The sequence below is a fragment of the Eulemur rufifrons genome, chromosome 7 (assembly GCF_041146395.1).
Source record: "Eulemur rufifrons isolate Redbay chromosome 7, OSU_ERuf_1, whole genome shotgun sequence".
NCBI classification, from domain to species: domain Eukaryota; kingdom Metazoa; phylum Chordata; class Mammalia; order Primates; family Lemuridae; genus Eulemur; species Eulemur rufifrons.
In genome coordinates this window covers 79,686,271-79,701,928 of record NC_090989.1, presented here as the reverse complement: position 1 = coordinate 79,701,928, position 15,658 = coordinate 79,686,271, and the positions used below count along the sequence as shown (strand labels likewise).

The 15,658-nt window shown below is 41.1% G+C and overlaps 1 protein-coding gene across 1 annotated transcript in view; it reads right to left on the bottom strand.

Annotated features, from left to right (window-relative positions):
* MCF2L2 (MCF.2 cell line derived transforming sequence-like 2) overlaps positions 1-15,658 on the bottom strand; it is a 207,438-nt gene that overhangs the window by 168,560 nt on the left and 23,220 nt on the right. The window contains exon 2 of the mRNA XM_069471995.1: positions 3,404-3,487. Within this exon, the coding sequence (XP_069328096.1) occupies positions 3,404-3,487 (84 nt within the window). The remainder of the gene's footprint in view (positions 1-3,403; positions 3,488-15,658) is intronic.

The window sequence follows — 15,658 nt, the reverse complement described above, 5'->3', positions numbered from 1 at the left end:
CTAGCACTCTGGGAGGCTGAGGCAGGTGGATCGCTCGAGGTCAGGAGTTCGAGACCAGCCTGAGCAAGAGTGAGACCCCGTCTCTACTTAAAATAGAAAGAAATTATATGGACAACTAAAATATATATATAAAAAAAATTAGCCGGGCATGGTGGCGCATGCCTGTAGTCCCAGCTACTCGGGAAGCTGAGGCAGGAGGATCACTTAAGCCCAGGAGTTTGAGGCTGCTGTGAGCTAGACTGACGCCACGGCACTCACTCTAGCCCGGGCAACAGAGCGAGACTCTGTCTCAAAAAAAAAAAAAAAAAAAAAACCAAAAAAAAAAAATTATAAAAAAATTATAAAAAATTATAAAAAAAATATGAAAGGATAAGTCCTCACAATTAAAGGAAAGGAGTTATGGCAGACACTGATAAATGGCTAATTCATTCCCAGGCCCCCTTTCCCTGACTCCCTGAGCACCTTCCGCTATGGAGGTTAGAATGCTACATGCTTGCCTTCTCAGATTCCTTCCCTGCCAGGAGTGGCTGTATGGCATGGTACCAGAATGAGACATAAGCAGAAGTCAGCCAAGAGTTTCTAGGAAAGAAGCCAGCATTGCTCCTTTGTTTCCACCACACTAACCTGCTCATATTCTCTTGTTTCCTAGCTAAGCCCTAAAATTAGAAATATCCCAAGTTCACTGTGAACACATACAGTGTCTCCAAGGTCAGGGTCACCAGAGGCCCCAGTCCTGGTCACTATCCAATCCCTGCTGGTGGCCCTGCTCACAGGCCTCACTATCGAAGGCTTCCAACCATCTGACCACAGATTTGGCGCAGGCTTCATGCAATGATCCCCTGCCCTCCTACCAGCCGTGGGAACACATGCACAGAGCTCAGCTAACCAGGAAACTAGGGCTTCATTGAGAAAAGGGCTCTATCCTCTCCTTCATAGCTGTCCTGGTTGACAGGACCTCTGGCTCTTTCCAGAGCTTAGTGGAATCTGCAGAAAATTCTGTAGGTGGAAAATCTTCATCTTGCTTGGCTGAATAGGGAAAAGGAAAACTGCTGTGAGTCGGAGCAGCTGCCACAGCTGTGGGAAACACCTAATCACAGTGATTTCTGTTTTACGATCACAACTATACAGGCACCCTCGACAGCCTTGTTGCTGACGTTTGCTGCTTCTGCCAGAAGAGGGATGGTTAAAGATGAAAAAAAGCAGGCCTGCCAATTCCAGACAGTGCTGACTCAGAGAAACCCGTGGCTGCTGATACTCTTCCAGACTTGGCTGCTGCTATTATTCCAGACTTGCCATGTTGAAAGCACCATCGCAGCGAATCCATGCTTCTCTCCCATAAGAAAGGCAAATTTAAATGACAAGAGAAACTCTGAAATGAAGGGTTATATTTACCACGGTCAAAGTGCTTTCCTAAAGCAGAAGTGTCCACTTGGTCCTGTGTGAGTTTTCACAGTTCTGTGTTCTGTGCTAAGGAGTGACAACTATCTCTATTCCAGACTTAGGGGGGTATTGTATAACCACATTCACTGTGAGCATGACTTTGGTTCCTTGTAAAAACTGTAACATACTGAAAAATATTTTTTGTAATAGAACCCTAAAATAAATATTTTTATGGGAATTTAAAATATGTCAGAAAAAAAGATACCTAGCAGTTGTGATACTAAGCATTTTTTATACATTCTGTCATTTAATCCTCAAGGTTATGATGACTTTATTAAACAAACAAGGAAACTGTGACTTAGAAAAGTTGCCCAAGGTGATACTACTAGCAGGTACAGAATCCAAATCCATATCCAGAGCTGTCTGGTACCACTTTATGTTTTTCCTATATTGCCTCTAAGTCATAAGATTAAAAAGAAATGCCCCAATAATATTAAAAAGAGATAAATTTAGATCATTAAAAGTATGAACTAATCAGTCACTAGACTCCTTCCCAAGATGAGCCCTTGTGTAATTACATACGCCAGAATCACATACTGAAGCATTAGAGTTTTGGTCTAAGGCTACAAGAATCCACCGCACCACACCCCATCACTCCAGACCTTGATGTGCCTTGGGACCTTCTGTATTGTATTGTCACAGCAGCAGTTTCCAGGAACGCAGAGGACAGCCCCCATCCTGTCTTTTGTCTTGCACAAGCCTAGACCCACTGTAGGAGGCCAGGAGACAGCACCTTTAGGAGGTTGGTTAGGTGCTGCCCCAGGACCAAGACTGTGATGCCTACCTAGGCACATACCGAGAAGTGAGTCCACTGGCCTCGCAGGATAGACCATGAGGACTCTGATAATTTTGTCCTGAGCACCTTTTATGTTCCAGTTTCTGATCTAAGCACTGGCAATACAGACAGAAATAAGAAAAATGAGGACCCTGAATTTATATAACTTTCAGTGACTATCTGAGGCGTCACTAACATGAAGGAAAGACCACACAATTTCCCCAGAAATTCTGGATTGTGTAAGATGTGCCCACCCAGGACACAATGCTGACATGGGGAGAGGTATCCCAATAATAACTGAGATTGCATCTCCCTCACATCAGTGGGATGAGGAGTTGGAGCAGATTAAATATGGTTTAAAGAAAGGAAAGAAATGTGACTTTTTATACCCCATATTGTAGAGTAGAATCCATCATAACTGCATGTTCTAGATGTAATATAACTAAGATGGCTTTGTTGTGTTTTTCAGAACAGATGTAAAAGCTAAAGAGAATGACTTGGCACTTTATTCCTCTGTGATATATACTAGGTCATCTAACGTCACTATTCCATGCTTCCAAGTTCAGTCTAACTACATGTACCTCCAGTTTTAGTAATTAAAGTCATGTCACCCTTGGTTAAGTGAATAAGAAAGAATAGTATTCAAGTCATGACAGCTTTTCAGCATTGTGCTTTGCTCAAAACATTTCCAGTCTTTTATTAACAGCAGCTTCTCTTTATTCCCAAATGCTTGATGGAATTCTCCTTAAAAGGGCTAAGAATAAAAGACAAATCTCTCAGAAGACAAATAACCTCAGCAACACTCATGAATCCTTAAAACCAAGACTCTCTTAAGGTTGAATCTTTTTAGTACCAACAAGAACATTGGAAGAACATCATGGTGGCAGCTGATGTCAGTAGTTATCTCTTTTTCCTTTCTCAAAATCTTTTCAGCTCTATTCTTTACAACCTCAAAGAAATGTACTCCTCGGGAAAGATCAGATTGCACTGAACCGCAAAAGGAACATCTGTGAGATCCAGCCCCCTCCAGCAGGACAGTCCTCAGTCTGTTCTAGTCCTGGGTGAGGCTGAGGCTCAGTGGGTGAGTGAGATTTCAGTAAATTATTCCTCAAGGTTCAAGAGGCTGGGCCCTCCCAGCAGGACACCCTCCCATCGAAATCTGGAAATGCAAATGAATTTGCCCCTTACCTGAAAGAATGGCAAATTGTCTGTGAAGTTGTTCTATTATATCCACCGCCACCAAGGGCCTGACTTCCTGCTGCATAATTTCATCTGCACAAATGAAACACAAATTAGGTTAAATACTTACAAATTAGAAAAAGAAACTAAAAATAAAAAAGGAAGGTTTGACTAGTAGGGAAATCTGGGACTTATCAAAATATGGTTGTGGGCACATTATTCTCTTTGAGATGCAGGTCTGTATCGGGGACTGTGTGGATTGAAGCTTACACATCTGAACATGGGGACACATTTCTAGAGCCCTTCCCAAGGTTTTGGGAGAGGCAGAAAACCTGCCGGATGGCCTCATTACCAAGGCAAGTATTTGCCTCCTCCCTTGGGTCTGCAGAAGGACATTTTAAACATAAACAGCCTAAGTCACCAGAGCTCCTCTCACGATGGGTCATAAAACCAATCTGGGATTTATGAGGGCTCTTTGATTTTTCTGTCCCTACCTCCCTTACTTCCTTTTTGCCTCCTTCCTTGTCTCCGTACATTTTTTTCCCTTCCAGAATATTTTAAGGGGCCTCTTCCGACTGCCAAATACATTTAAGGAAGTATTTCTATTTAAAGATTCTCCTTACTGAGTAAAAGGTTATAGCTTTCCAAGCCAAAAATTCAAACTTTTCAAGCACAAATCTACAAATGTCCTCTAACCCTAAGAAGTGACTCTAAGCCCTGTGATTTGTATTTCTATCCATCTGGGGAAAGGGGATGAGAGAGAGGGGGGAAGACTGCGTAGAATCCCTTAGCCTGGGCTGGGGAGAGGAGGGCATTTTCATGCTCTCTCTGCCTAAGATATTATCCTAATTTATCCATTTCTCAGGGAATCTTAAAGAATAAACTGGTTATTATTTCTATGGGAGTAAAACATGTGGTTAGACTGAGGCACAAACCAAACAGCCTGTGTGCTGATGCTAAATGGGAATTTCCTATTGAAAGGTGGTCTTACTAATAACCTAACAGAGGAAAATAAGCTATCAAACAGAAAATAAGAAAAATAAACTTGCAACATATAATTGCCCCTTTGGGAAAAAAAAACTTATAACACAACTACCTCCTTTGTTTTGTTTAATTAAAAACACCTGTGGTCTAACTAGTTATCTCTTAAAACTTTGTTTTTTTCAACCTTAAAGAGCCCTAAGCAGACAGTAGAGGTGCAAACTCCCTGCTCCAACTCTGAGGAACTCTGCCTCAGTTCCTGCCAAAAACCACATTCTAAGGACTCAGACAAGCCAGAAAGAACACCTAAAACAGCTTCGCTGCTGCTTCTGTTATCAGTCTGTTAAAACAGAAAAAAAAAAAAAAAAAAAGCCATTTCTACCCTTTAAAACTCCAAACAATTTTCCTTCAGTGCCTGACATTTTCACTCCTTCCTCTGTGTGCCATGGCCCCTCCCTCCCTTTTCCCTCTATCTCCCTCTCTTTCTTTCTTTCCTCCTCAGAGAAATAAATAAACTTTTACTTTTGTGTATCCTATCACTGTGTGAGAAATCTTTCTCAGCCCGGATAGGGACTTCACACCCTTTCACCTATTCAGCATGGGGTCATGGTCCCACTATGATATTCTAATGTTGACCCATCAGAAGGTGACTTTGGGGAAGCTCCTTCCAGAGGCTTGGTTTCTATTCTCCGCTTTGGTGTGGTAGTGAAAGGAGATGATGTATATGGAGATGTATACAGTAGGTGCTCAGTATGCTAGTTATATACATGCTCTGGATAGGCAGGCCTTTCCCATATTTGCTTTCTGAAAGTGTTGCAAGGGGGCGGGGGGCAAGGGCCAGATGAAGCTCCAAGATCCTGCTCAGTGAATTCTATCATTGTTTCTGGAGGAAAAGGGTTAAATCTAGACCAGAGCTCCTGCATCCTAGTATCCCTCCCAACCTGAATTCACTAAAAATCCAAAGAACTCCTGCTTCATTGTTAATTCAGGTGGGTATAAAATGGCATTGAAGTTATATTTTACAAAAAGGAGGGCCTTCTCTTTTAGAAACACAAATTGAAGCATTTAACAGTAAAATGTGAAGTCTGAGATTTGCTTAAAAATACTCCAGCACTGCACTCCCCTCCATCAAAAGTGTGCATGGGATAGGGGCAGGAGGGTAAATGGAACATGACTGACAAATACGGATGATTGCTGAAGCTGGTTGATGGGTCCATGGGGGTTCATTGTATAATTCTTTCACAATGTTTCAAATTTTCCATACTAAAATGTAAAACACAAATAGACAATAACAGAATTTCAGCAAAACAGAATTTACATAATTGAAGGGTTTTTCAGATACAATCTCCCAGTGGTCTAAAAAAGTGGCATTCTCAAAAATAGAGTTTCATTATTTTTTTTTTTCCTATCTGAGGGAGCATATTTAAGAGATGATAAACCCAGAGGAAAACAAAATTATAGGGTACCATTTATTGTTCTTTTAACTCAATATTTGAGGTATGCTTTAAATTAAACATCTTAAAGATGTAAGATCTGAAAGGGACAACAGAAATGAGCTAAGCCAACCTATCTTATTTCTTAAATGATGAAATGGAGATCCAGAGAGATTCTGAACTTGCCTGTGGTTACCTAACAAATTAAGTGTCAAGCCTGGGTCAGCCCTGGATCACCTGCCTCTAAGAGGGCAAACCTCAGCCATACGTGATGGAGTTCCCAGACCCTTGGCTTTTAGGGGCAGAGGCCCCTTCCATGCCTGAGAAGTTGGCTAGTATCTCTGGTCATGGGAATCTGAGGATTCCCAGCCCTCCAACAAAGACTCTTCTCACCAGCCTTGTGTGGTTACCAAGTGAACAGGACTAAAATTCATGACTGGTTTTTCTAAGAATACAAATGAGCTGGTTTGCCTTTGACCCAGGTTGCGCTGAGGTTGCTTGGCTCCCAGCCAGGGAGTGACATGGTCATCCTTGAAGTCTTCCTAGCAAGGGAGCCACATGATCTAACCTGGCCAGCTTTGACAGATCTCGAAGGGTTCTCAGATTCAGCATCTGACTCAGGGCATGGAGATGACTGCAGATACATCCAGCTTCTAGCGATCCCTTATACTTGTGGGCCTGTTGGAATGGAGGCCTGCTCAGTTCTGCCCCAAAAAGGCATATTTATGCTCTATAGCAAAAGAGACACAAAGGCTGGCCCTGGTACTGGGCGGTGCTGCTACCCACTCCCATAGAGATGGGCAAGGGGGGGAAGTGCAGGAGCTCTTCGGTCCTGGAGGAACACCTCCAGCTGCAGTGGGAAAGGACCTGCTTCAGATCCAGACAGGCTCGCATGGAAAGCTCCTTTCTGCCACCTACTCACTGGCAATCAGGGCAAGTACACTCTGAGTCTCTATTCTCATCCGTGAAGTGAGTTTCCTTCTCCCAGGAACAGTTGAGCAAACCAGTGATGACCCACCAAGGCGGTGCCTGTTGCACATCTCCCTGGCCTCCCTGTCCTGTGGGGAGGCTCCCGGCTTGCTGCTTGCTATTTTTCATGTGTACAGATTAGGGATAAACTTAGGATAAACTTTGTGACCCACCCACATGAGGCAATGGGAAGAGATAAGTGAAGTTCAACACAATTTCTTTTAAGGCAAAGTTAGAAATACACCAGGGAAAAACTTGTCTCTTTTCTATCCCTGATAGGTACAAAGAAGTGTGACTGTATTTTACCCTGGACCCACAATTCCAGAAATGTAGAAGGTATCAAAGACCACACACAGCCTCTAGCCTCCTAGGTGATAGAATAATAGCCTGGCGTGTCGTGGGAATTGAGTTGTAGGCAGCAAGCAACATCCCTGTGTTTTCCACTTCCCAGTCTGAGAGAGCACCATGGGCTCCGGGGTGGGACTTTTACTAATGCTTAAAACTATCCTCCTTAGAACAGAGTGCTGACAGCAAGATGCTGAGTGCTGCAACTGGTAAGGGATAAAGAGTCGGGAAACCCTTAGCTTCCCACTCCTGCTGTTTAGAAATTTCTATTACACTGAGATCTAAAAGACTCAAGTATGGGCTCGGGGGAAAAAAAGAACTGAATAAATAAATCCATAAATGTGTTAAAGGAAAACAAAGTATGGCCTGGACCAGAGAAGTCTGCAGCCCCAACTTGGGCAGACCTGTGACATTACGGCTTTGCCCAGAGGATCAGGTGGACAGAAAGAATGGAAGAGTCTTGCCAATTGGCCAAACTAGGTTTTAACACCAGGGGTTGCAATAATGACTAACCAGATCTCCACTCTTAGACACTGTGCCACACACCTCTCTGTTAATAACATAAATAGAGCACCAGCTGTCAGCTGGGCACTAGCCACGAATTTTACAGATTACCTGGTTTAATTAGTTAGATAATGACCGAAAAGGATTGGGCCCTAGCACTCAAATGAACCTCCTCCAGCCCGTACCACCCTCCCACCCCCACAACCAGAGCAGACTTGACTACTTAGGAAACATCTGTGGCCCAGAGACTCAGAGACTGTGGGCTAGTACAAAAGTTCCTCCAGGGGGCACACTGTATTTCACTGCTCTGTCTTACGGGCCAAGTCAGAAATAACACAAACACATTTCCTTCCTTTATTGGGTCCTATGCTGTAGAAATGCTTAACCTGCCCCATAATGACGACTTTAGTATTGTAGTCTGTTCCATAAACTAATAATGGATTAAAGGCATTTTGAAAAGGAGAAGAATTTGTTAGGAAGAATTTAAAAGATTTTTAAATCAAGAACACTAGAAACATGTCTAACTTCCTAGTAATCAACTAATGCAATTAAAAGAACATAGAATATCTCATTTCATCCATAAAATAAATGAGATTTTAACACACAACCCTGGAGTTGTGTTGAAAAACTAGTCCTTCCACATAACCTCAGGGAGTGAGTGAAGCAGGCAGTGTCCTTTTGGAAAGTAGTTTCACGATATTTTAGCCACTGATTATTGAGCACTTATGTGGTAGATTCCATACCAAACACTTCATATACATGACCTCATCTGATCCTCAAAACAATTCTAAGGGTGATATTGAACCAAATTTGAAGTAGTTTATCCAAGGTTACACAGAACCAGAACTTGAACCCAGCTCATTCTGAACTCCAAAGCCCAACATCTTAATCATTACAATACAGAGCTTCAATACAGTCATTAAAATCTTCATAATCTTTTACTCATTCATCTTGTATCTGAAAATGTATCACAAGAACATAATAAAATAAAAACTGTATATAACAATGTAGACTGTACTATTATTTATACAGGTGAAAAAATGGAAGCAATCATTATATAATTAAGTCCACATCCACAGAAAAAGATTTAAGATATAATATCAAGGACATAAAAATCATATGCATGGTGAGATTACAGCTAGGTTAAAGAAAGAAAGATGAAAGAAAGCACGAGATAGGTTTGTGTACTCGTGTGGGCATATGAGAAAAGAATATATGAAATAGTTGTGTTAAAGTGATGGAATCCTATGTAGTTATACCCTTTAATTTACATACAGAAAAGTATGCTCTGGTAGCCTTTATTTTTTATACCAACAGTATTTTATTTATTTATTTTTTTTTTTTTGAGACAGAGTCTCGCTGTGTTGCCCAGGCTAGAGTGCCATGGCCTCAGCCTAGCTCACAGCAACCTCAAACTCCTGGGCTCAAGCAATCCTCCTGCCTCAGCCTCCCGAGTAGCTGGGACTACAGGCATGCGCCACCACGCCGGCTAATTTTTTCTATATAGATTTTTAGCTGTCAAAATCATTTATTTCTATTTTTAGTAGAGATGGGGTCTCACTCTTGCTCAGGCTGGTCTCGAACTCCTGTCCTCAAGCAATCCTCCCACCTTGGCCTCCCAGAGTGCTAGGATTACAGGTGGGAGCCACCGCGCCCAGCTCAACAGTACTTTATTGAAGTAGAATTTACATGTAGTAGAATACACAAATCTTAAGCGTACAGCTTAATGAATTTTGACAAATGTATACACTGATGTAACCATCAAACAGATCAAGATATGGAACATTTCACACAAGCCCCACACCTCACCCCTGGAAGTGTCCTTGTGACCTCTTCCCCAGGCCCTCCCTTTTGAGGGCTCCATCTTACACCCTCCCTCCCATGAATATGCATCCTCAGGAACACCTGGGTGCCTCAGTCGCTGGTCATGCAGAGCTCAGTGCCAGCATGGCACACAGTAGCCCTAGATATCTACTCTTAACACTGGTCAGGCCCAGGGAAATATGCCACATTTCTTAGTCTATGTCCTGAAAAGAAAAGGCGACCACGTCCAAATGCTAGGATGGCTTCCGGGCTGCAGCACCGCTAACACCAGGAACACACATTGCTTCAGGGTGCAAGGAGGATCTGAGCTGCGGAAGTGCTTAGGTAAGAGAAAAGACAAATTAATTAACGTGTCAAATCCTTCCTCCATGGCAAGAATGCTATAGATTCTTATGTAATGAAGTATCCTGTCCAATAGTAACAAGCATCAACATTCTTTCTTTTCTTTTTCTTGTAATTCATGATGCAAATATACTCAGATTCTTCTTGTACTCATTAAATACATTGATATTTTACTTAGGTCCCATTTACTTTAGATCACTGATCTCAACAGAGTTCAAATTATGTGAAAATCTCAATAACAACATAGCAATTTTGCTAGCATGAAAGCAAGAAAAAATGTTAAATGGAACAACTAATGACTTATGGATTATGCATATATCTAGCAGTCATTCACATATCCCTGGCCCATCAACAACACTCAGGCATGAGCAATAATTCGATTTAGCAATCTTTGGTATTTTCTGATTTTTTTCAGTCCTATAAAACCCATACCTTATAAAAACCATATTTTAATTTTGTTGTTATGAGGGTATGTTTGTCAAGGTAGAAAGACAGAATATATTGAAAGATATAACTAAGGTATACATAATATATGTGAATATGCAAAATAAATTTTAAAATGTGGCCTCCATTTGTACTCTTGCCCCAGGTTCTCCAAATGTTGGAAGGGAGACTGTTTAAAAATTCTTTGAGAACTATTATTATGTTATTAGGCATAAGTAGTTCTGTTTTTGAATACTTACGCAAACCTCTTTTCTCCTTTTTTTCTATTACAAATTCATACTTTTTTAAAAGCTTCTTAATTTCTGCTGATATTTCACCTTGCAACCTTGTATGAAACATTCATTCCACCAAGGCTGAGGTGGAAGTTTCGATGCAAAGAGTTCCCTTAGCAAGAGTAACTTGGAAGTGGCATTCTGGCCTCTACTGCAGCTCTCCATAACTCCAAGAGAGGCAAAACCAGCTCCATCATCTGGGTAATTCAGAATAAAAATCAATCATGGCCCTGGAGGAGATTAAGAAAACCTGTGAAAATGCCTAATCCCTCCAGAAAGGTTCTTCTGTTTTAGCACTAAATTTCAAAGTCCCATACCTACATTTTAATAAATACTCTCCCAGAGCAGAGCTTCTCATATTGTCATGTACATACAAATCACCTGATTCTGACTCAGTAGGCCTGGCATAGGGCCAGAGATTCTGCATTTCTAACGAGCTCTCCTGATGCTGCTGATTCAAACTAGAAGCAAACACCCTTTGAATTCCAATGCCTTAGTCCAGCAGTCAGTCCCCAACCTTTTCGGCACCAGGGACCACGGACAGGGGGCGAGGTGGAGGAGGAGCTCTGCGGCCCAGTCCCTAACAGCCCATGGACCAGTACCAGTCCACGGCCCAGAGGTTGGGGACCGCAGCCCTAGTCTTGTCTATTCTTGGTCCTTTCCTGTTGGTTATGAAAATGCAGCATCAGGGGGAAATATTGGGGATGGGTTGGGGGGGGGAGCGTATCCACTAGTTTGCTTCTCTTAACATTCAATAAAAATAATCATCTATATATATGCAAAATACTCTTGAAACTGAGGCCGGGGTGATAGTAAACTTTTGGCCTAACATTTCCTTCTGTGCTGATTTTAGAGTCAGCACCCTGGGAAACAAGCCACCCCTGGCTTGAGGTCTGCTTACCTCTCTTTCCAGCACACCTGAAGCCCTCCCCACAGCTCAACACCTATACCCACGCCATTCTTAGCCCACTCACAACCCTGGATTCAATCAAGTCAGTTGGCTGGAAGCAGTGTCATGGACAAGACAATATAGTGTAATAGGAATAGATGAGAAGGGAGATTAGACCGAGAAACAGAGAGGAGACAGAAACACAGAGGCAGCCATGTGAAGATGAAGACGGGTGTCAGAATGATGCACGCAGCAACGGCCAGGAAATGTCTAGAGCCACCAGAAGCTAGAAGAGACAAGAAACTGAATCTCCCCTACAGCCTCTGGAAAGTGGACCTGTTGGTACCTAGATTTTGGACTTCTGACCTCTGGGACTGTGAGAAAATAAATTTCCATTGTTGTAAGCCATCAAGTTTTGTGGTCATTTGTTATGGCAACCACAGGAAACTAACACAATAGGCATAGACTAGAAACAGACAATTCATAGATGAAATACTGCCAATGAATATACATCTAAAAGGTGTTTAACTTCATGTCTTAGTCTGTTCTTGCTGTTATAACAAAATACCTCAGACTGAGTAGTTTATAAATAATAGAAATTTATTTCTCACAATTCTGGAAGCTGGAAAGTCCAAGATGGAGGCACCAGCAGATTCAGTGTCTGATAAGGACTTGCTCTCTGTGTCCTAGATGGTGTCTTCTTGTTACATCTTCACATGGGGGAAGGGCAAAAGGAATGAACACCATGTCCCACACGGGCAGGCAGCTCTCTGAAGCTTCTTTTATAAGGGCATTAATCCCACTCACAAGCGGGGAGCCCTCAGGACCTAATCATTTCCCAGAGGCCCCACTTTCTAATACCATCACCTTGAGGGGGCAGGTTTCAGCACATGAAGTTTGGAGGGACACATACATTCAAACTATGGTATTTCATTAATAAAGAAATGCAAATTAAAATAAAATGGGATCTTTTCTGCTGGATGGATTAGCAATTATCTTAAAGATTAATAATATACAGGATTGGTAAGAGTGTAGGCAGATTTTCTATATGTAAAAATATAAATAGATATAATCTTTCTGTTAATTTGGAAATATCTGTCAAAATATTAAATATGTAGCCTTTTAGCCAAGAAATTCCACATCTAGGAATCTAACCTAAGGTAATGTTAACACACGTGCAAACTAAGGGGGTGCTAAGATGTTTATTATAGTTTGTTCTTCTGTCAAAATGTCCATTCATAGAGGATTGGGTAAATAAATGATACAGCCATGTAATAGAATACTATGGAGCCATTAAATAAAATCAGAGAGATCTATATGACTGACAGGAAAGGGAGTTCAAAATACAGTAAGTTTTAAGAAAAAGCAGCAAGATACAGGAAAGAATGTTATTTATGTTGTTTATCTATATGGATGTACATAGGTACTTCTTAAGTTGACTGTTTTTACAATGAGCACCTGAGGCAGAGTTGACTAGCTGTCCACCAAAATGTCACAGTGCCTCTTCCACACAGTAGCACTTTCACTGAAAGACAGCTGCCTAACCAGGGACTTGATCTCCCACCCACCCACCTTACGTCCAGTTAGGGTCATGTGACTGGTGAATGCCAATGGCAAGTGAGCAGAAATCGTATGTTACTTCTAAGCCAGGGTATTTAAGAATACACACGCCAGGGTGTGTCTTCACCACTCTTTTCCCTCTTCCCAGGCTGCAAGGTGACAATTCTCAGTCTAAGGGATGGCAGACCCACTGGATAGAAACAGCCAGAATCCCTGAAGCACTCTGAGGGAAAATGGCTCTCTGACCAGGGATAGTGTATTGAAGTATATTAACCCATTGGAATGTGGGTATTTGTTGCAGCAGCTAGTGTTACCTTAACTTACAAGTATGCATTGTTTTATAATATTTAATATACTTTTCTTTAAAAAAGAAGAAAAGGAGGGGAGGACAGTCAGTGAAAAAGCAAACCTCCAATTGCTGACTCTCTCTGACCCCAACAATCACAAAAAATACGGGTCTGGATTAACACACATTCAAATCAGTATGTCATCTCTTGAGTTTCATTCCCTTAATCCTAAGGAATCATTATTACTGTATTCCAAGAAGTCAACTGATAGCATCCCATGAATATGAGATTGCAGTAATGTCAGAAATGCTATTTAAACACCCACAAAACTTACATTAAGATATTCAACCTTTCATTGTTGTCTTGAGTCACAAACAGAATAAAATGACTGACAGGCAAAGCATGTAGGTGAACGTTTCATAACCTCTTTAGCAGGAGAAAAAAGAAAGCAACAATCGTGCATGTAATGTTGTGAGTTAGGATTCAGAAATTCTTCTTCTTTCAAATTATTAATACTTCCTCTTCTCACTATTAACAAAGCTATAAAGCTCTTATTCTGATTTAACTTTAGTAAAATTAGGGCAATAATTTACACTTGAATTCAAGCCCTGTAAGGATTTGTATGCATGAACAAGGGAGCACGTGTATGTTTGAAGTATAGAAAGCAAAATCTGATTAACAAATTATCCTTTGCTAAGTAGCAAATATATAGTAGCCCTTGCCTTTGAGAATATAGTACATGTGTTATATACTACATACATACATGGTATAAAATATAATGCAGGCATGAATTATAACTCAGTCAGAAAGTATACTGCAAAATGATGAAATTATTTTAAAGGCACACTTCGCCATTTAGTAACTCCCTTATCTTGAAGAAACAAGTTCCAAGTATAAGCAGAGTAATGGGAGAGGCAAAGACATTTGCTTTAATCCCCTTTTCTAGCCCGTGATCCAAGGAGAATAAATTATTGTAAACATTTTCAAGGCAGAAACAAAAAAAGTGGGAGCATCCCAGTAAGCCCATCCATAAAAGTAGTCTCGGAAATAAGCAGTTGCTGCAGCTCTGTATTCGTCTTGCTGGTTCCCAAATACATGGAAGACAAACTTAGAAATGCTGTTCTTCTCACCAGCCCACTGAAGGGAAGTGCTCCTCCTCTACTGTTAGACACCATCTGTCATCAGCTCGTGCGTCTAACATGAAGCTTTCAGACTTAATGTTTGTCTTCAGGAACATGAATTTTATCATCTGGATTCTTATTTTCATTTTACAAAAGCAATATATGTTGGTTATTTTTAAAAAATAGAAAATACAACTAAACAAAAATTTTAAAAAGTAAAACATCATTACTTTACCCCAAATTAAGCAGTTATCTCATTAGCGTATAATATTCTGTACACATATATCTATGTACAGGCATATGTAGGCTTTTAAAATAAGTTCATACTTGCAAAGTCCACCTTACCTGATTTCTTCAGAATATTTTATCATCTTTTTATTATGAACCCATCTCGATTAATGACCATCTATAATATTGTAATAGCTGATTAATGCTTGCTTAAAAAAAAAAAGTCCTTTTTAAACTCCTTAACAAGAAACTTGAGACAGTACTGCCAGTAAATTTTTTTAAAATGTACAATTTCTTAAATAATTATTCTGCTGAGAATGAGGAAAAACGACAAGACATACATAAAACAAATGTCATTGCTCTCACCGTACCTTTTTTGGCCACATATTCTAGCCTGATGCAACTTTCTACAAAATGGTGATATGACCTCATCTCTGCCTCTGTTATCCGCACCAAGGTGTAAGGTAAGTATCTAGGGTCTTGCTGCTCACACGTGCAGCACCTAGCAGCCACTGGATTCCAGGAAACACTGCCACTTCGCTCACTCTCCATTCCTCTCTAGGCACTGCACTCACACAAATGTGTTTAATCCTTTCTCCCAGCTAATCTCTCTGAAGTTCACTCAAGGTCATTTCATTGCTGAGAGCTGATCCTTTGGATTGATAAATGCTCACAGGATTACAGCCCCAATAGATTACCAGACTTCCTCATTTGGAAACAAAAAGGAAACTGGTGGATGAGGATGTCAGGGTAGAGAGGAAAATCCTAGAAACAATGAGAATCTGAATGTTTTTTTCTTTTTTAGAGGTATCACATCATGAGACACACATCAGACCCATTGGATATTTAACATAAAATAATTGGCCAGGCACTGTGGCTCATGCCTGTAATCCTAGCACTTACGGGGGCCAAAGCAGGAGGATCCCTTGAGGCCAGGAGTTCAAGACCAGCCTGAGCAACATAGCAAGACCCCATCTCTACAAAAAATAGATATCTTAGCCAGGTATGGCAGCACGCACGTGCCTGTAGTCCCAGCTACTTGGGAGGCTGAGGCAGTAGGATTGC